The sequence below is a fragment of the Wolffia australiana genome, chromosome 11, assembly GCF_029677425.1.
Source record: "Wolffia australiana isolate 7733 chromosome 11, ASM2967742v1".
Taxonomy (NCBI): domain Eukaryota; kingdom Viridiplantae; phylum Streptophyta; class Magnoliopsida; order Alismatales; family Araceae; genus Wolffia; species Wolffia australiana.
This window is the reverse complement of record NC_135845.1, coordinates 4,137,910-4,163,100: the sequence shown is the minus strand read 5'-3', so window position 1 is coordinate 4,163,100 and position 25,191 is coordinate 4,137,910. Positions and strand designations below refer to the sequence as shown.

Below are 25,191 nucleotides of genomic sequence, written 5' to 3'. Positions count from 1 at the left end.
CTATATCTACCTACGTGCACTATGACCGTCTTCACCCCACCTATCGTGCCTTTGCCCTCTCCCTTACCTCCGAGTTGATATTGAGGACACATTTGGAGGCCCTGCGCAGTCCCCACTAGAAGGCGGCTATGGATGCGGAATATGCGGCCCTCACCGAGCGTCAGACTTGGATACTTGTTCCTCGTCCGCGCAATACGAATATCGTCACCTGCAGATGGATATTCACGGTGAAGTATCACGCCGATGGCACGGTTGATCGATACAAGGCCCGTCTCGTCGGACGCGGCTTCACCCAGACCTATGGCATCGACTACAAGGAGACGTTCTCTCTTGTGGTACGTTTGAACTCTATTAGAGTTCTTCTCTCTATTGCGGTGAATCAGGGGTGGCCCCTACATAAGTTGGATGTGTCCAACGCCTTTCTATACGGGGAGGTCACCGAGTGGGTTTTCATGGAGCAACCGCCCGGATATACCACTCCAGGCTCGGCTGGCAAGGTATGTCATCTACAGCGTGCTTTGTACGGCCTCAAACAAAGTCCACGTGCATGGTTTGCCAAGTTCAGCAAGCTTGTGCTTGCCTTGGGCCTCACCCCATGCACAGTGGACCCTACGGTGTTTCGTCGGCATGGATCCACTGGCACGGTCATTCTTGCGGTCTACGTGGATGATATTTTACTTACGGGCAGTGATCATGCGGGTCTTGCTCAAGTAAAACACTATCTCCACCAGCACCTGACCATCCAGGACTTGGGTACGCCCAAGTACTTTCTCGGCATCGAGTTTACTCATCAGCCGGGTAAGTTGATCCTGAATCAGCGAACGTACGTCCTGGATATGCTGGAGGAAGCCGGGTTACTGGGGTGCAAACCTCGCAGTTCCCCGATCGACAGCAAACCGTGCTTCTGGGATTCTACCTCTCCGCTACTTACTGATGTTGAGCCTTACCGACGCTTAGTTGGGAAGCTTATTTACCTGACGGTCACACGTCCTGACATTGCCTATCCAGTGGCACTACTCAGTCAGTTCATGCATGCTCCTCAAGACATACATTGGCACGCTGCCCTACGCGTGCTTGCCTACTTGAAGCATGCCCCGAGCCGGGGGCTACTCTACCATCGCCATGGCCATCTACGTGTGGAGGCCTACTCGAATGCAGGTTTCGCTGGAGATCGGGGGGATCGGAAGTCCACTTCGGGCTTCTGCACCTTTGTTGGTGGAAACCTAGTTATGTGGCAGAGTCAAAAGCAGCGGGTCGTCTCCCTATCTAGTGCGGAAGCCGAGTACCGCGCCATGACGCACGCCTCTTCGGAGCTTCTGTGGATACGCTCTCTCCTTCGCGAGCTTGATTTTCCTGTGTAGGAGGCTATGCCAATGTACTGTGACAATCAAGCTGCTATCTTCATCGCCAACAATCCCACCTTTCATGAGCGGACGAAGCACATTGAGATCGACTGTCATGCGATTCGTGATCGTGTGCTCGCGGGGCTCATCACTACTCCACATGTTGGATCATCGGACTAGTTGGTGGACATCTTCACCAAAGGACTAAGCACCACCTCCTATGACGTCATCTCTCGCAAGCTGGGCATGTTTGATATCTACGCTCCAGCTTGAGGGGGAGTGTGAGTGAATATCCCCCCCTTTAGGGGTATTACTATAACTCTCTCTCTCTCTCTCTCTTGTAGGGTTCTCTTCTCCTCTACATAAGGGAGGAACCCCCCCTCTTCTTCATTCATACACTTGAGGTTGCATTGTTCCACAATCATTATGTCTATCGTTTACGAAAATCACTCTGTGGACAAAAACAGGCTCCACGAGCCTGGTCTAAAAAGCTTAGCCAATTTTTCGTTCAAAATCAATTCACTAGGTCCCACACTGACCCCTCTCTATTTTTTAAAATTAACAATAATACACCACAATATGTTCTTGTCTACGTTGTTGATATAGTAATTCCAAGTCCACGTTCAGATGTTATCTTACACACTGTTTCAGCACTAAGCAAACAATTTGCAGTTCGAGATTGGGGACCAGCCACAAGCTTCCTTGGCATCCAACTTCAGCGCAACCTGGTTGGTCTCACCCTCTCTCAAGAATTCTATAAAAATTCTTAAGTTGGCCAAGACAACAGAATGCAAACCAGTCGTTATAAACAAAAGTCAAAATGCACTTCCAACCCTGACATCACCCTATAGCGGAAAATTGCTGGAAGTTTACAATATTTAACTCTCACTCGTCTTGACATTGCATTTGCAGTTAATAAAGCATGTTAGTTCATGCATGATCCAAGTGTCTTGCATTGGCAAAAACTCAAACATTTACTACATTATCTTAAAGGAACTTTCCATTTTTTGTTACAGTTTTACTATGATTCTCCTTAAAGCCTTCACATTTTCAGTGATGCTGATTGGGCCTGTAATCCGCTTGATCGGAAATCGACCAGCAGTTACTTAATTTACCTTGGTCGCAATCTGATCAGCTAGGCATCAAAGAAACAAACCATAGTAGCTCGTTCAAGTACTGAAGCAGAATATAAGGCGCTTGCAAATGCCACCGCTGAATTTCTCTGGTTAAATTCTCTCCTCAAAGAATTAAAAATTCCTCCTCTCCCCATTAGTGTTATGGTGTGACAACATAGGTGCTACGTATCTAAGTTTTTCATGCTTGTACTAAACATATCAAAATTGATTATCATTTTTTTCGTGATGCTGTAGCTAAGAATTTAATACAGGTTTCCTACCTCTCTACTCGTGATCAAATTGCCGACCTTGTTACAAATTCTCTTCCATGTATACGGTTTTTTCTCTTTGTTTCAAACTCAACCTTCTTCAGGGCTGAATTCGCTGAGGGCTGTCAAGAGCACGTGTCAGCAGTACCTGACAAAGGAGGTGCAACTGACATCCCAGACCATACTGCTGCCACCCACAGTCAAGTAGAAGCATTGGGACTCATCAACTCATGATGTACCATCATTCCACTATGACCGGACTTCATTTAAATTTAATTAACTATATTTCATACTTAAGGGACATCCGCCTCTATAAAAGGCTGTATGGATCAAGGAGTTGATATATACTTTTTGGTTTTCTGAATATCAATTGCTTTCTACTTCGCCTTCAAGATTGTGTGTCGATTTCTCAACAAAGGTCATCGTCGCTGCAGTACTTCATTCACGGTCAATCCCCCAGGGAACCACTGCTCGTCGACTCCTTGTGATGGTCATAATGAATCTGTCGGGCGCAAATTCATTGCTGGGACTTCGTCATCTTTATTTTGTTACTTCGCTCAGGTTCGTCGTGCATGCAACGGATCGCCCAAAGATCATTCTGAACTATGGTGGATCAAACCATCCGATCGGGATCCGCACGCTGCCCAAGGAATCGTGACGCCAAGGACCCCTTTGCCCTCATGTGCCATCTGACGTTGCACCATTTCACCGACAAATAGAAAGATCTCACTTGCCTGATCAGGCCAACCTCAACAGATTGACACATTCAACGGTCGTGAGGAGTGGGAAAAAAATCAGGATCATGGGATTCGCCCTCCATCATTCGAGGCTTTCAACCGACCAGCTCAAAATTGAATCATCCTAAATTTTGATTCTACTCTATTGTCGGGTGCTCCCTCCGCAATTGTATCAATGACCCAGCATTCACGCCGTCGGATGCCCCCAGAAATGAATTATTAGTGAGATCTCTGGTCGAACACGCCGCCCTTCATCGAGCGGTGGATCCAAGCCCACAGGTCATAGTTCACTCGTTCCCCTCTGTTTACAGTATCATTACCCTTTCCAGTGCTGATTTTGTCTGTTTGGCTGTCTCTTGAGTGTGTCTATGCATTATTGGATTAGCCACTGTATTCTTAATAGTAACTTCTCTTGTAGGTTTTGGATCAGTGTCATTAGTGGTGACAAACAAGGACACCTACGAGCGGTTAACATCCCCTCTCCGTCGGCCTTCGGACAGATCACGCAAGTCATTGGATCCCCATTTGTAGCACGACTCCATTGTGTCATTGATCTGACTTGTCGACTCGTATCATCTGATTTACACTTGTATTTCTCGTTGAATTTTAACTACACTCCATCGAATCACGTTTGCATCACATATATCATGTCATCTCCTTGTGGTGTAACACAAACCGCTCGATCCCGGTCCTTGTGTTACATCAACATGATGTAATGATCTGATCATTATAGTTTAATCATAATGATGATGATCAAGAAAAAACAATATAAGACAAGTTCACTTACAGGCTTGATGGATAAGGTCCTCTTTTCTCTTTCTTCTCCTCAAACACCGATGATACCAAGGACAACCTTGATGGATATCTAAAATTTATCCTATTTCAATCTCCCAAAAATGTAGGAAGCAAGTTTTAAGGATGTTATAGCAATTTTCACCTTAATTTATGGATCCAATGGGATGGATTGAAATAAGGGAGAAAGATGAAGCTGTCTCATTTTCAGCTCAATCAGCCTTATGGACCATCAAATATCAAGATTTGAAGTTTGAGAAATTGTGGCTTCTGATTTGATCAAACATTAGCTCTCCCGTTTGCCACATTGTAGCTTCATTTTTATCCATTGATGGCTTAATAACTTCCAAATTCCCACAAAATGTCTTTTAATAATTGGTTGACATTTTCTTTCTCATCCATGATAGATGGTTTGGAAGTTGCTACTTGTTTCCACAAAGAAAAAGAAAAAGGTAATTTTAAACCAATGATAAAGGTTGCGTATTGGTGATGGCTTCTGTGGGGCCATGTCTAATGTTATATGCTCTATTCCTACAACATGTATTCATTGATGGATATGATATGGCCGTCAAGCCAATCACACCACCATGTTTATTTAAGTTCATTGAATAAAATATTATTTCCATTATTATTTTTGTGTGATGATTATAATGAAGTCCATGAATATGTGCAATGACCTAGTGAATTATGATGAGATCTTAATTGAGTGATCACTAGTCTTTAAACATGTATTTTAAATATTCCTATTCAATGGATACTCGCGAAAGACATCGAATTATCCAGATAGAATAACACTAACTGATCCTATTTGTACAATAAGTATAGCTGATCTTATGGCTATTAGTGTGGCGACACTAAGGACGGATAATGGGTGCTCTTTAGAGAAAGAGTTCAATTAATTGATCTGTATGAATCCCCGAATGGTATAATACCTAAACGTTAATCAGGTTGATTCATATCACGGTTGTATAAGTGACCCACACCTTAGACAGGAGAGACATCTTGTGAATGGATGACTACATTTTGAGTATGACTTACGAGCCTCTAATCATGGGATTCGAACAAGTCATAGCTCGGATGTAGTAATAAGCTCCCGGAGATGATTGAGTGGTCAAGACAGGATCATCCGCCCTCGGTATAAGAGGATATTGAATCAATGAAGACGATGCAGCAAATCCCTGGCCAAGGTAGTGAGGATATTAGAGAAGGCATTCTCCAATGATCCCCATTACGCATCAGTACTAATTGAATGGCGGATTAGGGTTTGACGCTAAACCATACCCTAAGCCAATCAAAAGTCTCGCGTGGATGATGGATTATACAGATACGGTAACCGATGGTGGTAAAGGTTCCATGAGAGAGTTCAAAAACTACTTTGTATCTTCTAGAGCACGAGGTGTACCTTGGCTTCCTATGGGCTGAAAACTTAACCTATCGATTAGGTTAAATTAATCCTTAGTTATTAATCGATATGTTGCTATAGTTAATTAATAAGGTTGGCTGATAATTGTTATTTGGCCGACCTTATTAATTGGTTGATGATACACTATAATGATACACGGCCCTAGAGGTCACAAGCATGATGTCATAAAGGAATTGGTGGATACATTTTATTTTATAGGGTTTTCGAGAAAAACTAAAGTAAAATATAAATAGAGAAGGGGCACTCATTTTAAGCACCCATGCCAGCCAGATTTGAAAGCCCCTCCCTTTCTCCACTCTCTTCTCCACTCAACCAATGAGAGTGTCTTCATGGTGAGAAGATCTTCAAGATTTTCAAGAAGAGTTAAAGAAGACGAGGTGGAGATTTAAGCGCCACGTGATCGCGTGGATGCTTCTAGACATGTGAACGGCTTCAGAAAAATCTCAAAGCATCAAAGTTAAGGGTGGAACTTGTTCCCCACAATGTATTCGATGTTTGATTTTAAAGATCGATTATGAATCAATTACCATGCTTTTGCATCCATGGAATCATGTTTTCCATGGTTGAACCAAGGCACCGAACCCAATAGTCACATGACCCCATGGTCATAAAAAACTATATACATGAATGATGATAAGAATAATGGCATGATGTGGCAACATGGTTTGGGGTGCCAAGTAATTATAATTTGGTATTAGATATATATCAATCTTGAATACCACGTGTAGTTTTATCATTCTTCACAATCACATTTATTCCTATTAAAATGCACTCCTTTTTCTTGGTTCAGTTTGTTTACCAATGGAAAAAATGAAAATTTATGAAAATAAGAACAAAAAAACCTCAAAATAATTCTATAAACTAATATAAATCATGAAACATATATATGTTTCAACTGATTAAAATAAAATTTTCATGCATATAATGATAAATAAATCATAAAACAACATGTTTCAGATCAGAAAATTAATTTCTTTAAGAATATGATACAGTTCAAAAAACATGTATATTTTATGACATGAACGTAATAATTATCATGTTATCATTCAAATTATTTTTTTGTTTCGGAATATACCTTCTAAAAATGTATTGGATCATTTCAGTCACGACAACATGCAACTATTATTTTTTCAGTTCCAAAAGACATGCAAATTTCTCATTATTAACCTAACAATTATCATGTTATCACCTATCCCACTATTTTTCCATTCTTCCATTCTATAGCCTTCATTTCAGGAGATCCCTTATGATAATGACTTCACTTTGAAGTTATATTTGGTATGCTAGTGTTCGTTCACTGTCCTTTAATATTTCAGACAGATAAGTTTATAGTATTTGTAGCTCACTTAACCTCAGAATGATGTGCAAGATCATCTCCTCACTGATATCAGTAGCTCACTCAATCACAGAATGATGTGCAAGATCATCTCCTCACTGATATCTTTAGCTCACTCAAGCACAGAACGATGTGCAAGATCATCTCCTCACTGATATCAGTAGCTCACTCAATCACAGAATGATGTGCAAGATCATCTCCTCGCTGATATTTTCAATAAAAAATTTATTGAAATAAATATGTTGAAACAATAACTTAAGATGGTAACAATGCACAACTTTAATTTTCACAAAATAAGCTGTATCAGTATGGATCAAATTGAGAAGTATGTGGGAAATCCAAGTGATATATAACATTTCTTGCAGGACATTGATGCTATCATAGTCATCTAGATAATCTTTAGTGGTTCAGCGAGTGTTGGGATCAATGGTGAAGAATTTCTTACCAAATTTTTATTTTTTAAAACAACAAAATTCTCCTTTTGTGAGATCACATAATGAAATTTGTGTGTATGTTGAAAGTTAGAAACCAAACATATGAAGAGCTCTTTCCAGCTCTTTCCTTTGGGCTGACCTGGATATTAATATATGCAAAAACTGGTCCATTTAGTTAGTTTTATTATTTATTTATTCAAATCAGCAATGTATGGTTTCTTTATACATTGTCAAAATTAAAAGGCATACTTTTAACATAAATATAATGCCTTTCGTTATCTACACTCTGGTATCAAATTATGTATGTGAATGAAAATTCAATGCATCTATCAAATTATGTATATAATAATAGTCTATGCGTCAAGGTTTTGTACCTGGCTTCTACATGAGATACAACATCATCGCCCTAGATATTTTGTGGAGTCATGGAACTGTTGATAAGCATGGATTTATAAAAAAAATTCAGCCAGTTCGTAAGTTGAAACTTGACAGAACATTTTAGTCCATTGATGAGGTTGATAATCACCTTAGTTTTGAAATTTAATTCCCATATAAAGAATATTGTCATTATCCTCTCATGATATTCCAGAATTAATTTATTGCGCATACAGACTGGATTTTACTTTTTATTTTATTGTCATAACATCATATGGATTAAAGTTGGAATTGCAAAGTCAAGAACCTTGTGGCTGGAAAGGAAGAAAATCTTCAATCATTCCTAATATGATTAATGGGTGGCCGTCACCATATACTTATCTATACACTGGAGACTTAAACATGTGACATCACTCTTTGTAATAAAAAGAACACATGCACAATAATTTCTTTATAATAGTAATGATATGACGGCCGGAATATAAAGACATGTGGACACTGATAGAACTAGACACCGAGATCATATTTAAAATAATGTACAATGCCTCAGACAAGCCAAATTTAATTTCTCGACGACCAAACTCAAGAATACAAATATTATAGAAGCTCTCTATCCCGATGTTCATCTCTCTCTAATCTTTCTCTCTCTCTCCTGCTCTCTTTCTCTTTGTTCATCTCTCGATTATCTCTCTCTCTCTTTGCTCATCTCTCTATTATCTCCCTCTCTCTCTCTCTCTCTGCTCATCTCTCTATTATCTCTCTCTCTCTGCTCATCTCTCTATTATCTCCCTCTCTCTCTCTCTCTCTGCTCATCTCTCTATTATCTCTCTCTCTCTGCTCATCTCTCTATTATCTCCCTCTCTCCCTTTGCTCATCTCTCGATTATCTCTCTCTCTCTTTGCTCATCTCTCGATTATCTCTCTCTCTCTGCTCATCTCCTTCTCTCTCTTTGCTCATCTCTCGATTATCTCTCTCTGCTCATCTCTCTCTCTTTGCTCATCTCTCGATTATCTCTCTCTGCTCATCTCTCTCTCTTTGCTCATCTCTCGATTATCTCTCTCTCTCTCTTCGCTCATCTCTCGATTATATCTCTCTCTCTCTTCGCTCATTTCTCGATTATCTCTCTCTCTTCGCTCATTTCTCGATTATCTCTCTCTCTCTTTTCTCATCTCTCGATTATCTTTCTCTCTCTCTCCGCTGATCTCTTGATTATCTCTCTCTCTCTCTACTCATCACTCTCTCTCTCTTTGCTCATCTCTCGATTATCTCTCTCGCTGCTCATCTCTCTCTCTCTTGTTGCTCATTTCTCGATTATCTCTCTCTCTCTCCCTCTTTGCTCATCTCTCGATTATCTCTCTCTGCTCATCTCTCTCTCTCTCTCTCTCTCTCTCTCTCTCTCTCTCTCTCTCTCTCTCTCTCTCTCTCTTCCCTCATCTCTTTATTATCTGTTTTCATCTCGCTGTTACATCTCTTTACTTTCTCCTTGCTCATCTCTCCATCATTTCTCTCGCTCTCTCTATTATCTCTATGTTGCTCTCTCATTTTCTTTCTTTATCTCTCGCTCTCTTTCTATCCTGCTGTTTCTTTCTCTTTGCCCATCGATGTATTATCTCTCTGTTGCTCTATCATTATCTTTCTTCATCTCTCGCTCTCTTTCTATCCTGCTGCTTCTTTCTCTTTGCCCATCGATCTATTATCTCTCTCTTGCTCTCTCATTCTCTTTCTTTATCTCTCGCTCTCTTTCTATCCTGCTGTTTCTTTCTCTTTGCCCATCGATGTATTATCTCTCTGTTGCTCTATCATTATCTTTCTTCATCTCTCGCTCTCTTTCTATCCTGCTGTTTCTTTCTCTTTGCCCATCGATCTATTATCTCTCTCTTGCTCTCTCATTCTCTTTCTTTATCTCTCGCTCTCTTTCTATCCTGCTGTTTCTTTCTCTTTGCCCATCGATGTATTATCTCTCTGTTACTCTATCATTATCTTTCGTCATCTCTCGCTCTCTTTCTATCCTGCTGTTTCTTTCTCTTTGCGCATCGATCTATTATCTCTCTGTTGCTCTATCATTATCTTTCGTCATCTCTCGCTCTCTTTCTATCATGCTGTTTCTTTCTCTTTGCGCATCGATCTATTATCTCTCTGTTGCTCTATCATTATCTTTCTTCATCTCTCGCTCTCTTTCTATCCTGCTGTTTCTTTCTCTTTGCGCATCGATCTATTATCTCTCTGTTGCTCTATCATTATCTTTCGTCATCTCTCGCTCTCTTTCTATCATGCTGTTTCTTTCTCTTTGCGCATCGATCTATTATCTCTCTATTGCTCTATCATTATCTTTCTTCATCTCTCGCTCTCTTTCTATCCTGCTGTTTCTTTCTCTTTGCCCATCTATCTATTATCTCTCTCAATTCTGCTCTCTCTCCCTGTCTCTGTCTTCCTCTCTCTCCCTCTTTCTCTGTGCCAATCCCTATATTCTCTCTTTTTCTCTCTCTCCCTCTTCTCTGTGCCAATTCTCTATAATCTCTTTCTTTCTTTTTTCCATTTGTCCATTTTCGGGTTCATTCAGGATATTCGTTCCCCCAGAACTTTTCACTTTGCAGTGGTATTAATACATCACTTGATCTTCACCCCATCGTTGAAGATAAAATATATATGATTTTCTTTCTCTCTCTCCCTCCTTGCACTCCCTTATCCAACGTACTCTGATCTCCACGAATCAATTTTTGTACCAGATGGCGAAAGTTCCTCTCTCTACAGTTTAAACCCGGAGGCCAAATATGCATGACTTACCATGTCTTGAATGCAATCGCAGATTCTCAATAATGACAATACTCATTAATTGCTCGGCTACTCAAGTGGGTTTTCTTATTTAATGGCGAGGAATCTCTTACACTTATTTCTAGAGTATAGCAGATATCTGTTTGAACGCACAACCAGAGAGAGAGGACGGAGGGACAGACATAGAGTCAGAAAAAGAGAAAGATTGGGAGAGAGAAAGACAGAGAGACACAGAAAAAGAGATATTAGGAGAGGGACAGGAAGCCAGAAAAAGATAAAGATTGGGAGAGAGGGACAGCCATAAAGAGTTTAAGAGAGAGAGAGATTGTAAGAAAGAGAGGGAAACACACAGAGAGATTAAGAGAGAATCACGGACAGAAAGAGTCAGGAAAAGAGAAAGATTGGGAGAGAGAGAGAGAGAGAGAAAGACACAGAAATTCATAAAAAGAGAGATCGAGAGAGAGACAGAGTGAGTCAGAAAAAGAAACGAGAGTGAGAGAGAGCGAGATAAAGAGAGACTCGGAAAAATAGAAAGATTGAGTGAGAGACCGAGAGACTCGGAAAGGGCGAAAAATTTAGAGTGTTAGAGAGAGAGAGGATAAAAAAAAGAGAAAGTTAGAGAGAGAAAGATGGAGAGGGTCAGAAAAAGAGAAAGAGACAGAATCACAGAAAACAAACAGACAGATGCACAGAGAGAGACACACGAAGAAACAGAGAGAGATACAGAGAGAGAGAAAGAGAGAATCGGAGAGAGAAACAGATAGAGATACAGATTGCTAGAATCAGAGAGAGAGAGTGGGAGAGAGAAACAGAGAGACAGAGAGAGAGAGAATTAGAGAGGGAGAGTGGGAGAGAGAAACAGAGAGAGAGAGAGTCGGAGAGAGAATCAGAGAGAGAGAGTCGGAGAGAGATACAGAGAGAGAGAATTAGATAGAGAGAGAGAGACGGATAGACAGACAGATACAAAGATAGAGAGAGAGAGAGAGGCGGACAGGCAGACATGCAGAGATCATCTCGCTGATCAAAACTTTTAATTACCGACGAAGCAGTAACATTTCAATAAAAATTCCATAGCGAGGGCTTCTTATGACGCCCACTCCAATCTCCCTTCGTCTCCATGAAGCAACTGGTTCATCTTCCATGGAGCTTCTCTCTGGCGGCGCAATGGCAGCCGGCCTTGCTCTCAGAAAGACTCTGCCAAAGGAGGAAGAAAATGAAAGGTGTTCTGGCTATGGCGGTGATAGTTTTTCCAGAGAATTCTTACCTTCACCTTCTCCTCGAGCTCTCTGATGTAGTCCACGGCGAAATCCAGCATATCGGCGGTGTTCGTTTGCTGCGTTAAATCACAAAGTTGAAAATAGGAATAGGGTTTCAAAGATCGAATTCTACAATTATCATAAGAAACATCCGGGTTTCCGAGAATTTAGGAATTACCTCGAAAATTTTGGGTTCTAAAGAATAGGGTTTTTGTATTGCATGATTATTCTAGAAAAATTCTAGTTTCGGAGATGAAGTTTCGAAGATTGTATGATTATCGTCCAAAAGTCAGGCTGGAAGAGATTAGGGTTTTTTTGGTCTGCATGATTATCGGGTTTCAGAGTTGAAATCTCATGGATTACATGATTATCAAGAAAAAAAAAACGTTTCATACACTAGGATATTGAAGATTGCCGTGATTATCGGAGGAAAATAAATGTTTCATACACTAGGATTCGTAGATTGCACGATTCTCGTTGATATTGGCTTCGTGGGTTGCATGGTTATTGAAGATTAGGAATCGTAGATTTCATGAATATCCTAGAAACAGCAGGATTCCAGAGATTAGGGTTCATCGATTAGATGATTATCATAGAAAAAGTACGATTGCCGTGGTTATCGTAGAAAAACTAACATTACCTTATCCATGTTAGGAACAAGCTCCTGCAACCTGCGGATCCGCTCGCTGATCCTCGTCCTCCGAATCTGAAAACTTCGCAGAATCAGAGAAAAAAAAACTCAAAGATCAAACAAACCCAATCCTCGTTAATTACCCTCTCTGCAATGCTACGAGGGTGCGTCGCGCAACCGCGCTTAGCGCGAATCTTGCACGGAACCGCGTCCTGGTACTGAAACGCGGAAGCCATATCGGAAGAACTCCTCGGCAGGCTAAAAACCTGATCAGGAATCTGTGGAGAAAGCCAGAGAAAACCTCAGCGACGCGAGGAAGATGATGGAGCAGGATAAGGAAAGGGTGGTTCGGTGGATCACCTCGGACTCTGGTGGGTCTTTTTGTCTCTTGACAGAGAAGTCTTGGTGAACGTCGTCCCAAGAACTGGGGATTAAACAGCGTGGTACATGTTCAGGGCTGCTCCCTGCCATGGCTTCTCCTCCCAACTCAGAGATCTGAGATATCAAGCTGGAGGTGGAAGACTGTCCAGAGGAGAAGCTAATCTGGCACTTCAATCGGCTGTTAGAAGGATTAATCTCTCCATTGAGACGATCTCCTGGCCTGAATTGTCCCATTTCCCTCAGTCCAGTGAAATCTGCAAAGATTGAAGGTGTTCAAGCTAGAACATGACGAAATCTTTTGTAACATTGATTAGAGAAGTAGTGTATTTTTTTATGAGCTATGGCTATTTGCACAGTGGTTCGGGCTTGAATCTTAACATGGTATGGGTGTTAAGAGGGGGTTTCTATATGCTATAGAGCCCTTGCTGTAATATATGACTTTCAGCACATTGGTAGGAGCTTAAATGGCACAAGAGCCCATGCTAGGGTGTCAAAACCTGGTCAGATAATATTGAGCCTTTGCCAGAAAATTTTAAGAGGAAAATTAGAGCCCTTGCTGTATGTTGCAAAATTTTGATTCTAGTCACTTAATAGTGAGCCTTTCATAGAAAATTTTAGGAGGAAAAGTAGAGCCCTTGCAGTATGCTATAAAATTTTGATTCTAGTCACATAATAGTGAGCCTTTCATAGAAAATTTCAAGAGGAAAAGTAGAGCCCTTGCAGTATGCTTTAAAATTTTGATTCTACCACATAATAGTGAGCCTTTCATAGAAAATTCTAAAAGGAAAAGTAGAGCCCTTGCAGTATGCTATAAAATTTTGATTCTAGTCACATAATAGTGAGCCTTATTGACATGTGTTGAGGGGGATGTTGAAGGCTAGACCCTTGCTAGAAACGTTTAAGAGGAAAAAAAGAGCCCTTGCTATAAGCCATAAATTACAATGAGCCTTTTAGACGTGTTAAGGAGGGGTGTTGAGCAAAAGACGTGTTAAGGAGTAAAGGAAGAGTCCTTGCTATAACATATGAACATTTTTTCAAAGTATGATGCGCTGGAATCTTAATTTGGCTCCAGAGCCCAGACTGAGGTTAAAATCCTGTGCATAAATGATTGGGAAACGTTTGAGACATGGCCCTTGCAAGCAAATTTTAAGAGGAAAATAGAGTCCTTGCTATAAGCTATAGCTTTTGCCACAGTAGTACGCTCGTGAATCTCAATAAAGAATCAGAGGCTAGGTAGAGGGTTCAAATCCAAGGCTCCAAACAGTAAACAGAAACCCTTGCGAGAAAATTTTAACAGGAAAAGTTGCATTCTTGATATAAATTTGAGTATAAGAGATCATATTTGAGGGTTGTAACTCTACTCACAACTGCCTGGGGAACATTCAAGATAACACCCTTAAGAAAAAGTTAGAGTAAAAGCATCCCCGTTGCTATACAAGCTATAACTTTTACCACAGAGTTAGGCTCCAGAATCTTAACATGGCATCAGAGCCCAGAGTTCAAATCCTATACACCACTGACTGATGAACGTAGGAGAAAAGTCGTCAGTGTATTCCTGTGAGCTACGGCTTGAATAATCCACAACAACGATAGCTAATCGTCTACAAGGATGATAATCCATCAAAAAATTAAACGTCAAGCTAGAACAAATCGTAGAATTGAGATTGAGATTGAAGGGAAAGACCCACTTACCGTTTTCTGCAGTCAAGAGGGAGAAGAGGCCATCTGAAGAACGGCGAGAGGCCTCTCCTTGTTCTGCATCAATCTCCGGCAAGAATCTGAGGCTCTTGAGCGAAGAAGACTTATCCCCAATCTGCTCTCTCAGATCTGGAGCGATAAATCTGCTGAACATCGTCTCTGCACCTCCGCAAACTTCTCCAAACAACGAACTCGGCGCCGATCGAAACCGCAAGATCCCTCCGTTCATATGTTGATTCTGCGGTTGATGTTGCTGACTCAAGCTAAGATCAGAATCCTCCGTCGGAATTCTCAAATTCAGATCCTTAGAATTCGTCAGAGACCCGTACATCATCTTCTCCTCCCCCAGCAAATTTCCTCAAGAACAGTCTCAAAATCTAGATAAGAACCGTAAATTCAGAAAAGAAACACGCTTCCGGCGATCATCATCCCCTATTACGCAATAACAAGAACGGGAACAGAAGTTTGACGCGAATCTCCCTCGCGAGTGACAACCGCGATATTTTAAGAGGGAAACGCCATGCGCGTAATAAAAAATCAAAGGGCAGCTAGATTTTCCGCGTATATCATGCATTTTTTATTTCGGTATTTATTGTTGATGATGTCGTCTCCACATCATCTCTGATCTGGTTTACCGCCATCTTTAATCCCTGACGCGGACGGCCATCTCGGCTGGACCGTCCGATAGATGATCGACGGTCAGGATCTCACGTCGTGTAAAAAGTCAACGTCAGGTTGCGTCACTCATACGGGGGGGGGGCAAAAAGCTCCGCTCCCTTGCATGTCGGTAAGACGTTGATTAAAAATTTATAAAATTAATTTATGTGAAAGTTATCATTATAAAATTATAAAATTCATTATTGTGAAATTAATTAATAAAAAGCAAAGGTGTGGGAACTCGATCGGATCGCCTATTGGTCGATGACCAAGTCGAAATCTAATTTTTATAATTTTATGAGTTAAGCTAAGCTGAGAAATTAGATGTACTGGTTTAGCTAAGTGATGAATGAGTTAGCTAGCTAAATGGCTGGCTGATAATTCAAACGGTAAGTTAGGACAAGAGTTGATGTAGATGAAATCTCGGAGAGGGCGTCGACGCCACCGTCATCCGTCTGCAGGGCCCCTGGATTTCATCATCGTCCACATCGACGATCATTGCGTGGTTAACCCTAATTGACACGTCGTCTACTCTCCTGTTGTCACCAGTGGCTACATCATCATTCATCGACGACAACAATACATTGCCGTTGCTCATCCACGACCCTTTGTCACCATCGTCGTCCATCATTGTAGTCCTTGGACATCATACTAGCCACTGACCGTCGTCGTTGCCGTCCGCATTGTCGCGGCTCGACGACACGACAGACGACAAAACAGACGACGACGACAAAACCGTTGATACCTACGCATCGGTACAGGTTTACTGAATTCATTAACATGACAAGCCCCCATGTCACAGAAAAAACGAGAGGGCAGAGTAACAAAGAAAATAAACCTCCTTTCGCCATAGACCGAACCCTCTGTCAGTAATACGCCTTACGGGGATTGTTCTGGGGGAGAATTGAAGAGCAAATAAGACGACGGTAGGCGTCATTAGAAATCTATCAAGGAGTGAGGAAGATTGGGGGAGGGTGCAAACCAGGGGGTTGGGCCGGTAACGGTAACCGAGCATCATTCGCTTCTTGTACTGTTCATAGATGTCGTCTTCGGCAGTGACCTCGCCGGGCTGCTCGGCTCCGACACCGAGGTTGTTCAGCTTCACGCTCCCGGCTGCCACCGGGTCAGCACGGCCACTCCTCGAGCTACCTAGACCTTCACCTGCAGATTCATTTTTTTAAAATAATATTGAAAATGAAGGAAAAAGGAAATTAAGTAAAATAAATGAGGAGATAATGTTGGGGACCTTCTTTCCAGCCCATCTTGGATAACAGCTTGTGGCCTACATTATCTGCTTGAATTTTGGCCTTTTCGGCGGCCTCCAATGCCGCCTTCCTCGCCGCCGCATCGTTGCAGTTTGACAAGAACTTGTCCAGCTCCTGCGGCGGGATGAAGTCTCCCATGTGATGTCCTTTCTTTGGTGGCCCTGAAGTTTAATATATTATCAGTCTCATTATCCACCAATGTATATCTCCCTCAATGCAAACTGTCTATCTGCCTATACTTCCATCATCCATGCCAATCTATCCATCTCTATCTCACTTACCCTATCTACCTCTCAGCACATGTCTGCATCCATCCCTTAACTATTCATTAATCCATCCTTCCTTCTACCGTCCATCATCTACCGATCCATGCTTAGATCTGTACATCAATTAACCATCTCAAGTGATCCATTTCTAGTGATGAATAGGTTTCTCTGTACTCTACATATCTATTTCATTCGGTATCCACCCAGACACCAAATCATTCATAGACTGATCTTCCACAGAACATCGTTCTCCATAAATTTACATCCAAATCCCTTCCTCTCAACCCACCTATATATATATATATATGCCTACGTATCCATCCACCCATCCACCAAACCATTCATAAATCGATACATCGATCCAAATACCCTCTTTCCTTACAAATATCTCTACAAATGCCTTCCTATCCACCCACCTATCTTTCCGCCAATGTATCCATCCTTGCACGAAACAATTCATAGATCCCCACATCCTTTCGCCATCCATTGATCCATACCATCTCTCTCTCTGTAAATCTCTTTCTAAACGTCTTTCTCTCAACCCATCTATTTGCTAATGTGCCCATCCATCTAACCTATTCTTCCACGCATCCATTTTTCTCCATCTGTTTCTCTATAAATATCTCTCAAAATGTCTCTCTACCTATATATCTGCCGACACATTCATCCCATCCAGTGATCCATCAATCCACCATCCATAGATCCACATCAACTAGTTAACCATAAATATCTCTTCAAACATCATTCCCAACCCATCTATCTGCCTCTGTATCCATCCGTCCATCCATCTTATCTATCCGTCTGCATGTCCATCTATATAAATCCACAAATCCATCTATCTATTCATCTCTCTTTCATTTAGGAAAAACTAACCTTGAAGAGACGCAGGTGGGGGCATCTCATCCATGCATTGCTTAGGCTGCCGCTTGCGTTCCTCGTGTGCAGCCTTCTTCATATAAAACTCCATCATAGCAATTGGATCATTCGTTGGCGCCCCACTAGTTTCAGCTGCAAAAAGGATAATTAAATTTTAAAATATCTTTTTCTAAAAGAAATAATAATAATCCAATCAATCAATTTAAAGCTCCCATTTGCCCACGTACCGGTAGAGCCATTGCTGCCGTCATACAAGGCAGAGGCCGGGGTTTGGTACTTGGATGGATGCGTTTTTGTATCTCCAGGACGAGATGGTATAACTGAAAATGAGATTTTAAATATTGCTCTTAAGAAAACTATACTTCAAGATTCAGGACGATGGAATAGAATTGAATGACGATGACAATTTCGCCATCCAAAATCCGTCATCGTCATCCCCTGCCGACTAATGAAGATTTAATCATCTCCTCTCATCCTCAGAGCAAGGTTTACAGAGGGACAGTGAAGAGAGACAACTTTGTCTCCTCACCGTCATCCTGCCTGATACTCATCATCCTTTCATTTCGTCATTGGTGAAAGCAAACAATTTATTGGAAAGCAGAAACCTGGACGAGCTGCAAGCGCCTGTGACTCCTTTTGCTGTGCCAGCAACTTCTCTTCTTGTTGGACGCGATAATCGTAGTACTTGTACTCGGCACAGCTCAGATCAAAAAGAAACCTGCCGCTTAAATTACTCAATAATCTGAAAAGAATAAATATTCCATCTTAACATATATTTATGAATTACGACTTACTTGAAGGGGGTATCTCCTGGGTTTCTCTGACGAGTAACATTTTCAAACTGCCTCCCATTTTTGGCAACGAAATTTGCCAGCTTGTCGGCGACAGTCTTCACTGCAGGGTCACTTGGGGGGGATGGTACTGCATGTCACTTAAATAATTGATTAATACCCACGGCACTAGGAAGCAATCCAAAGCACTCTTCCTCAAGTCCCAATCTTTTGAGTAATATCTCTTTCCACCAATGTAGACAGACTATATCGGCGGCTGCATTAATGGAACAGAGTTCTTTCAATAACAGCATGAATGTTCCGTGACTCTCAAGAACCATATTATGATAAAGCAACTTCATCTCGGTTTCCACACCTTTGGTAATCATATGGATAATAATAAGCTTCAGATGTCGTTTCTCTGCATTCAAGTCAGAGTCAAATTCTAGGGTTAAGGGTTGAGGCTCTGTTGTTTAGGGTTAAGGGTTAAAAAGATAGAGTAAACAATTGGGGATCTCCCTGCCAGTTTAACAAGTTTCTTAACTGCCTTCCAGAGGAGAGGGTGACAGGTATCTAAAGAGATCTATTCGGAGGATAAATGACATAAATGAGAGGGATTGCCGATCCTATTAGATTCAGAGGTAGAGAAACATCGGCAATGGTAGGAAATAGGGGGCCAAACATGGGCTATGGGACAAAAGAACTTATTCTACAGAGAATAGCCAGAAATGATGCTTTGGTCACCAAACTAAAAGAAAAAACAAGCATCCTCCGAAAGACAACCAATCTTCTTGAGAATTCCAAGTTAAAAGTATAAATAAAAATGTTTTTATTAGATGTGATGGAATTGAGAAGATTACTGTCTTTACCAACGTCCCCGACGCCTGACATTCCACTGCTAGAATCAGACTGTGAAAATTTCTGTCGTTTGGCCAATACATCAACCGGTCCATTCTCAGCATCTTCCGGCTCATCTTCATCCACACCTAACTTCACAGGAGCTACAGAAAGTTTCGACTTCTGTTTCAAGCTGAAGGCAAGTTTACCACCCGAAGTAGAGACAGCAGGCTTCTTCATATTATTAGTCTTGATGTCCATCTGTCTCTTACTCGAGAACGCATCGGTTGTATTGACCTTTATAGAAACAGGAGAATCAGGAATCACAGCCTTTGGTGCATCTTTGTTTAAGTTCTTCTGACTTTCCTGCTGCAGCTGTTTAAACCTTTCCAAGAATGAACCATCATTCACAAACAGACCTGAGGAAGATCCCTTGTCCATTGAATGAATACTTTACAAACAATCAGAACAAGCTATTCTCAAAATCCTCCCAGGAGTGGACTTTCTGCTTTCCAAAAGCTTGTGACTGATTCTTAAAGCCGAGAATCATACCATGAGCTGCACAGCTTTAAATTATCGTTAGATGCATATGACAAAGGAAGAAGGTTTAACATCGGCAGATGCTCAATTAAACTGTAAAAATTGTCTCTTTTCAAAAGATAACAAGGTCAAAATGTAGTTAAACAGGTTAATTAAACCCGAACCTTGTAAATCAAAAGCAGAGAATCTGTAACATTTGATAAGGTATAAGCTCGACAGAGTTTAACATACTTTGAGACAGAAGGATAGCCAAATTCAGCGTCTGCCAAATTCCACTAATGATCATTTCAGGACTACAAATCTATTCACGGAATCATAAAGATTGCATCTTATGGCGCCTAATATTTCACAAATTGATGGGTTAATTTTAGAGAATAAGATTAGTCGAAAGGACAGACATTATCCTCATTAGAGAAAGTAACGAAATTAAATCCGTGGAAATCAAATCTCATTATATTCTTTGATCAATAGACGTCAGATTTTTGAAAGTGTCCCGAGAAGTGCACCGCTTTTCGATGTTGAACACCACATCAAAAACCGTGTTCATTACTATGAAATAACAGTCAAAGTATGCGGACTTTGGCGCACTTAAAACCAAGAGAAAGATACGTCAAAAAAGAAGGAAAAAGTGACACAAACTAGACATGAGAAAGCAAAATCTGATGTTGGCATGACACAGGAAAGTCAAAACAAGGTCTTGGTAACAACAGCAATAAGACGAACTGAGTGCATCAGGTAGAATCATGAAGTCCCCCCCCCCAAAAACAGTAACAAGAAGAATGAAGGCACCTTAAAAAATCATCAGCTCTATACATAAAAAGTCGACTTTGCAAGCAAACATTCGAGGAGAATATAAAAAAGCAAGATTAATTTCTTAAAAAAATAAACGGGGAGTAATACACTTTTGAACAATCCAGCGAATGCCTAGAAGACATAGAAGCATCTGACTTCTACTGAATCGGACCGAGAGAAAAATCGTCGCAACGACATCTTATTATTATTTTTTAAAAAAGCAATCCCGCGATCATCCGCTTGACGCGCAAGCAAATAATAGTACAAACGCTACTCACGCTCTGCCCGCGAGATCACACCTCATCAATTTGAATCAGCGTTCTGTCTCGTTCAAGCTAAACAACAAAATTGTACGATCCTATGGAACAGGTCCTATGCAATTTTCAGAGAGCACGATCGAATTCAGAGAACAAAAAATTCTGAAACAAATCGAATATCAAGGAAGCCCTTGAGGCTCAAAATCTCGATTCCTATCTTGTCTATCGCGTTCTTGGGAATAGAAATGCAAAAAATCAAAGTGCTTACTAAAAAGCGATGGCCGAAGACGAAATTCAACGCTCCAATTACGATCGATGAGCCGCCCAAGCCGGCAACAAGAGTAGAACGCAAGATCCCAAGAAGAAAGAAGGGTAGAGCTCGAATCTAAAGAGGGAGAGAAAATTAACCCTAATTTTGGGAAGAAATGATAGCCAAGAAGATGAATTTATGTTCTGCTAACTCGCGGAACTGTTTAAGCCCGCCGGAATTTCACCCCCATGATTTTCACTCCGAATAATTAAATAAGTGATATGTTTTTTTGAAAACAAGTTTAATCAGGGATATAAAAAGATATGCAAGGATGAATATCATAGATATTTACTCCAACTATATTCAACTTCTCCATTACGGCCCTTTCTGATGGACTTGACAAAGGACAATAGAATTTCCACGGCCTTGCTAGTTATGACCACCGGAGCAAACATACCAAACTCATATTTTGCTAAATATTTTATTGCGATATGGAAGAAAGTAACGAAGTCAAAGAATTTCGCAAAGTCAAAGGTACGACACATGACCGAGCAAGGTTATAAACTCAATCATATACATTCGTAAAGAAAGGCGCAAGTTTACAAGCGTTGAATCATGTTCTAAAAGAAATAAAGTAAATAAACATGTTCTGAAAGAAGAGAAAATGTGAAATTATTTTTTGTTTGGTTAGAATAAAAAGTAAATGTGCTGGTTGTGGTGGTTAAATATTTTTTTTATTTCTTATTTTGATAAGTTCATCACCAGAAACTATGAATGCCTATTCCTTATTCATGTGAATCAGGAACCCCAAACTAGAATCCAGTCCATAATTGGGTACTGTATAAATAATTTTTAAAAGTGAACTCTGTCAAACTCGACTCACAAAAGCCTTCCACAAAACAGTGTGTCATTTTATTCTTTCTGGTCTGATAGTCACTCCATGTCAGTAACAAATTTTAGTATAATATCTTAAAACATCAATAAATCAAGGATGTCAATAATTATATATGAAAATCAAGTCTAGAGTTAATACAATCAAGTCACCTCCACATTTACTTAAATTAAGCCCTTCTGATCAAGTTAAAAAACCTCAAAAATATACTCCAATTATCCTTCTAGAAATTATGATCAATGGTACTATAACAAATCTTAAAGATCTATTCAATAAACCATATTCAAATAAATCTCACAATAAAAAATTGAAATATTTCAATATAACTCCCCTCCTACATGTTACTACTTGTATTGGTCATCTTGTAATTTGACCGATTCATGACCAATGAGAGCAGATGTAATGCTCCTTTTACATTTTTACTCCTGACTTATTGGTGGAATTATATGATCTGCAATCCAATTCCAAATCTGCATTTAGTTTGAATCTAAAAATACTTATCATAATCGTTATTTTGCAATTGATCTGTTTATAAAAAAGTCCAACAGTATATAACTTAATAGTTATTTATAATGAGATGATACTATAGTGATCGTTAACCTTTTAACTTTAAATATAAATGATCATTAATCATATGATGAGAATGGTTGATCCTATAACCACTTGTGTTGAGATACCATGAAGATAACGATTGCTCTTTAGGAAAAGCATTCATTCAATACATCTAGACAAATTTCTTTATTTATATGGTCCCAACTGTCACCCAAATTGGTTCAAATCACTATTGTATAAGTGGTCCTTAGATCTAATACATCAAAGGCATACTTAGGATATACTATTTGGGTTTCCAGTATGACCTAAAATTCCCCTGATCAAGGAAGTCCTAACATTCTTATCTTGGAAGAAGTGACAAGTCCATGAAATGATGGCGCGGTCAACATGCGACTGCCAGGTCCTTGTTAAAAGAATATATATCTACCAGGAAGCTGACATAATAAAATATTCTTCCCATGTATTTCAAATATTTATAATTGTATTTTTTAATTATTTCCTTGTGGATTATTAGTAACTAGGATTATTGATAATGGTTTGATCGTTAAAAGTGCCCTAAACTGTTGTACTAGTCTTTGGTATGAGGGATTTCATGAATAGGCTGATTGAACCCTTCGACTTTTTAGAGTACATGGTGTATCTTGACATCTAGTTTATTGGCAAATCAACCTATTTTTTGTGTTAATCTTGTTAAATTAATATATATTTTAGATCTACTTAATTAAACAGGTTAGCCAATAAAGATATAACAAGTATTATCAGATCATCAACTACACTAGTACATGGGCTTAAAGGGCGGCATGAATTTTTGGGTTCTAAGGACATCATTGAAATTAAACTAAGATGTTTTTCATAATTAAAGATTAAAATAGAATCTTAATAGATCTTAAAAGCCAGTGATCAAATCAGCTTGGCACTAATCACATCTGTGAGTTCTTGATTTTTCAAGTAAGACTATTTGAGTATATTTGCTGACGTCCAAAAGAACATTTGCATCTGACCCTCAAGGCCCATGTACAGGTGTAGTTAATGACTCTAAATGTCCAATAATCTATATTGGCAAACCGTATTAATTATCAATATTAAGAAATGGATTACTTCATCAAGGATAAATTTAACCCAATTGATATGTTGGTTTTAAGCTACACCTCCTACTCAAGAAGAAACAGGGAGTATATTGACTCTTTCTCTTGCATAGAACCTTAATGTTCATTGGATATCATGTACGTAAAGTCCCTCTACTTGATGCTCCAAAGATGAAGTATTTTGGATGTTCCAAAGATAAAGTAAATTCCTTCGAACAAGAGAGGTTTGATGCCTCTGAAATCATTGTATTAATTCCACTTCCTACTCTCAGTATGCTCCTTATGATCACGGCTCATGATTCAAATGCAATGTATTCGGCTGTTGAGCCTCAAAGCTTATGTTTTTATGTGATTGCTGTGTCAAAAATAAAGTCTGGATGTTCCACGGAAGCTGGCTCAAAATATTTGGTCTTAGGCGCAGTTCCCAGTGAAATATTATTGTTTGGGTACGAGCGGCAAACTACCAATAAATAATGTGAATGATTTACACCTTCTTATTCATCTTTAATGACTTTGTAACATGAAAGGATAAATTTAACAGTATGGTCTAGTGTCAAACCCGAATCACACATCAGATGCAATATTGATGTGTTGGAAAATAATCGAAGTACTCTTCTCCTAGATTGTACAATGGCCAAGGAGCTCATCACATTTGCTTCCTTGAGCTATATACTCTTATATATATGGTAGACAATCCCATATTGACCACTCAATCATCTTCATGAACATTTTGCCATACCTTTGTTAGGACGGTTTGAAATTCATTTAATAAGAACTTGTAGGTCTTAATAAAGGAACAATTAATAATTAGAAGAGGGAACCCATATGAAAAGAGCCTATAAGGGTGAAAAAACCAATGTGAAAAAGAGGATATCACACAATGAAAAAGAGGAAACCTTTCTGTCACTTTGCTAAGGGCTGAGTGGCACTTTTCTCCAAAAATCTTGATCCAAATTAACTCTCTTCCACATATTTTTTAGAAAATGAATGGATCAGATAAATCTGATGCATCATGATGTAACACGATGAGTGTCGGGATTGGACGGTTCATGTTACAACACAAGAGATGAATGGAACATATGAAATTGATGGATGAATGTATAAGTTGTAGAAAATACATTGTGATAATGACAAGGGCAACTGCTGATTGAAAAATGATCAATTAAAATTTCTGGAAATTGGAGGGGTATAATCAAACTCCCAACGATCCGATGGATCACTAGATACCTACAACGTGAGGGCACCTGACGACCTAGGGGTGTTCATGGCTTCCTCCGTCAATGATATTAGAGCGTAACCGCAATAAATCCTCTCTCATCAGAGGTGGCTAATCCTACAAGATCGTCTTTTAAAATTTGGCAGAGGAGCAAATAGCGAAAGACGACACTGTAGAAAGTAATAATAGTGAAGAAATTAGGGGGAACTGTAGAACCTTGATGGGATTTTCGTAGTCCAACAGGCGAGGACTATCCAGTATGTGATGTCGTCTTGACAAGTTATAGGCATCTCCATGCGGAAGGATTGACTGATATTTGTACGTAGCGGTAGGACAGTTGATGGTGAGGGTGTCATGGCGCGCTTGTCAGCACG

The 25,191-nt window shown here is 40.0% G+C and overlaps 2 protein-coding genes across 4 annotated transcripts; both read right to left on the bottom strand.

Annotated features, from left to right (window-relative positions):
* Positions 1-11,597: 11,597 nt before the first annotated feature.
* On the bottom strand, positions 11,598-15,059 carry LOC144709552 (transcription factor bHLH130-like). Of its 2 annotated transcripts, XR_013583059.1 has the most exons (7): positions 14,557-15,059; positions 12,844-13,118; positions 12,627-12,761; positions 12,493-12,558; positions 12,301-12,393; positions 11,861-11,929; positions 11,719-11,790 (listed from the first exon to the last, which is right to left on the bottom strand). XR_013583059.1 is itself a non-coding variant. In XM_078583131.1 (6 exons), exons 1-6 carry the CDS (start codon positions 14,894-14,896, stop codon positions 11,728-11,730), a joined length of 948 nt encoding a protein of 315 aa, XP_078439257.1. In that variant the 5' UTR covers positions 14,897-15,058; the 3' UTR covers positions 11,598-11,727. The 2 variants fall into 2 exon arrangements, 1 of the variants encoding a protein (XP_078439257.1); XM_078583131.1 differs by lacking the exon at positions 12,301-12,393 and having other exon boundaries at positions 11,598-11,790; positions 14,557-15,058.
* Positions 15,060-15,942: 883 nt separating this feature from the next.
* LOC144709226 (SWAP (Suppressor-of-White-APricot)/surp domain-containing protein / D111/G-patch domain-containing protein) lies at positions 15,943-21,249 on the bottom strand. Of its 2 annotated transcripts, none has more exons than XM_078582692.1 (9): positions 21,091-21,249; positions 19,266-19,791; positions 18,421-18,547; positions 18,232-18,344; positions 17,854-17,946; positions 17,624-17,758; positions 16,466-16,645; positions 16,202-16,380; positions 15,943-16,112 (listed from the first exon to the last, which is right to left on the bottom strand). In XM_078582692.1, exons 2-9 carry the CDS (start codon positions 19,672-19,674, stop codon positions 16,086-16,088), a joined length of 1,263 nt encoding a protein of 420 aa, XP_078438818.1. In that variant the 5' UTR covers positions 19,675-19,791; positions 21,091-21,249; the 3' UTR covers positions 15,943-16,085. The 2 variants fall into 2 exon arrangements, with proteins under 2 accessions (XP_078438818.1, XP_078438819.1); XM_078582693.1 differs by having other exon boundaries at positions 19,266-19,799; positions 21,091-21,246.
* Positions 21,250-25,191: the final 3,942 nt, after the last annotated feature.

Coding starts and splice junctions, on each gene's coding strand:
- LOC144709226 (XM_078582692.1), bottom strand. CDS start 19,674: ATGGACAAGGGATCTTCCTCAGGTCTGTTTGTGAATGATGGTTCATTC. Junction 18,345..18,420: donor CCAGGAGATACCCCCTTCAA/GTAAGTCGTAAT, acceptor TTTAAGCGGCAG/GTTTCTTTTTGATCTGAGCT. Junction 17,759..17,853: donor CGGCAGCAATGGCTCTACCG/GTACGTGGGCAA, acceptor TCCTTTTTGCAG/CTGAAACTAGTGGGGCGCCA.
- LOC144709552 (XM_078583131.1), bottom strand. CDS start 14,896: ATGATGTACGGGTCTCTGACGAATTCTAAGGATCTGAATTTGAGAATT. Junction 13,119..14,556: donor CCTCTTGACTGCAGAAAACG/GTAAGTGGGTCT, acceptor CAATCTTTGCAG/ATTTCACTGGACTGAGGGAA. Junction 12,762..12,843: donor AAGACCCACCAGAGTCCGAG/GTGATCCACCGA, acceptor CTTTCTCCACAG/ATTCCTGATCAGGTTTTTAG.